General features: G+C 40.9%; 1 protein-coding gene across 1 annotated transcript in view; it reads right to left on the bottom strand.

Annotated features, from left to right (window-relative positions):
* Positions 1-1,417, bottom strand: part of LOC137563303 (beta-1,3-galactosyl-O-glycosyl-glycoprotein beta-1,6-N-acetylglucosaminyltransferase 3-like) — a 2,983-nt gene extending 1,566 nt beyond the window's left edge. Inside the window, exon 1 of the mRNA XM_068275592.1 lies at positions 1-1,417. This exon is cut by the window's left edge and continues 1,566 nt beyond it. Coding sequence (XP_068131693.1) covers positions 4-1,320 — 1,317 coding nt within the window. The 5' untranslated portion in view covers positions 1,321-1,417 and the 3' untranslated portion in view covers positions 1-3.
* Between the last annotated feature and the right edge of the window lie 527 nt (positions 1,418-1,944).

Raw genomic sequence — 1,944 nt, 5'->3', positions numbered from 1 at the left:
CTGTCACATAATGTCCCCATAGAAAGTCTTGAATCTTAGATGCTCCTCCAGACACTGGAGAGCATGATCATCCACTTTTGGATCAAACTTATTGGCAAAGAGGTGTTGTTGCTGAAGCAACCAAGGCAGATCGCCAGTTCCGTATACACACACTTCTCTCCTGTGTATCCCCATGCATGGAGAATATGGGGCTCCATGCTTAATATCTCCTTCCATGTCTTGCCATTTCACCAGCCTTGCCAATGAATTCATATCTGAATTGTCAAATATGACGTGCCGTGGAAATGATCCCGGCATCCATGGAACTCTGTTTAGTGAAGCCCAGAGAAACTCATCTGGACTGTACGTGTCTTTTGCCCATTCCATAAACTCTTTTACAAAGGGTATTTCAAACAGAGCTCTTACAAAGTCTTTAGTTACCACTATGTATGCTTTGCCACTGAAAACTTTAATATTTAGGGGAGGAGGGCCTTTTTTAATATTAGTGTTTACAATGTTCTTTTTAACTTCAAAGTGGTTTTCCCATCGCCATTTTTTTCGGCCAGGTGGTTCTTCAGACTCCAAGTTGTTTTTTCCATTAAATAACTTTAGGGCTTTGACTATTTCAGCATTAGTCTTCAATGGGAAATCTGTCCCACAAGTATTGATAAGGTACTTCCACTGTACAGTACTGTTTAGCAAGTCTTCCATGCAATTTAGATCGGCCTGGACACGTGACCAAGATGCATATACCACCGATTCCAGTTTAGATGCAACAAACACATTGTCAAAACAGGAGACTATGGCCCGTACAGCTTGATGAAAAGTATCTGATGACTTAGCATCTACATGTACACAGTATATATTCTGAGGAGTGTAAACTGTTCTTAAAAGTCTTTCAAAAGACTCAATCTCACCATGGACCACCATGGAGTATGCAATCGGGTAATTTGCTTCTTCAGTGCTGACACTAAACGTAATATATTTCCGTGCTGTTTTAAATGTTGCACAATCTTTGGCTAGTTCTATATAGTCTTTATCACTGGCGACAACTCTCCTTTTCTTGACTTCTAAGTTTTCAAGCAAAGTCTGGCTTACCTCTTCCCAGTCACCTTGGATAATTTTAGTACAGTTCTTTTTCCCACTGGCTGATAAGTTTAAAGCCTTGTAGTAATGATCCCTGCAGGCTGCAGTATTAAGGTCAATCATTTGTCTGGTGTCATCCAGGTAGCAATCCAGGGAGGAAAATTTTAAGGCAATTGCGAGTAAAATTAGGATGCTCCCACAAATCAGACACAGGGTTGTACTTATTCGCAACAGCTTCTTTGAAAATCCAAACATGGTCTGTGTTTTCAAATGTCTCAAAAGGTAAAATTCTCTGTAGACACGAAACACTATGTAACAGCATCCCGTTCTGCACTTGAAACTAGCAGGCTGACAGTCTTAATGAGAGGTTTATAAAATATGTTTGATGATGAGCTTACTTCATTGATCATGTGACCAGATAAAAAAACCTGCACAGCCTGTTTCTAACACATCCGTACATATTCCTGTTGCATTAATTATACCATACAGATGAAAAGCTGTTTGAAATATTCTACTTTATAAAGGTAATTTATTTCCTATTGTTACACTATTCTCATATATGTTCATACCATCGTAACCCAATTCAAGGAAAACAGACCTTATTATAGTGGGCTGAATCCTTTTAATCACAACACGTCTATTTAAAGTGTACCTGAGAAAAAAATAATAGAAGCATTTATACTTGGCTATGGCTTTCTTCAGCCCCCTTATGGCTGCCCCCCCCCCCCCCCAGGATGCTCCGACCCTTCGCTGGCTGGCCTGATCTCCTTCTCCAGTCACCCCAGTTGGCGCGTACTGTGCACATGTGACCCGGTTGCTCCCGTTCCCATTGTGCACCCTATGCTGAGAGTGTTGCAGGAGCAAAACACTCCTGGCTAT

This window comes from Hyperolius riggenbachi, chromosome 3, assembly GCF_040937935.1.
Source record: "Hyperolius riggenbachi isolate aHypRig1 chromosome 3, aHypRig1.pri, whole genome shotgun sequence".
NCBI classification, from domain to species: domain Eukaryota; kingdom Metazoa; phylum Chordata; class Amphibia; order Anura; family Hyperoliidae; genus Hyperolius; species Hyperolius riggenbachi.
This window is presented reverse-complemented; position numbering and strand designations above follow the sequence as displayed.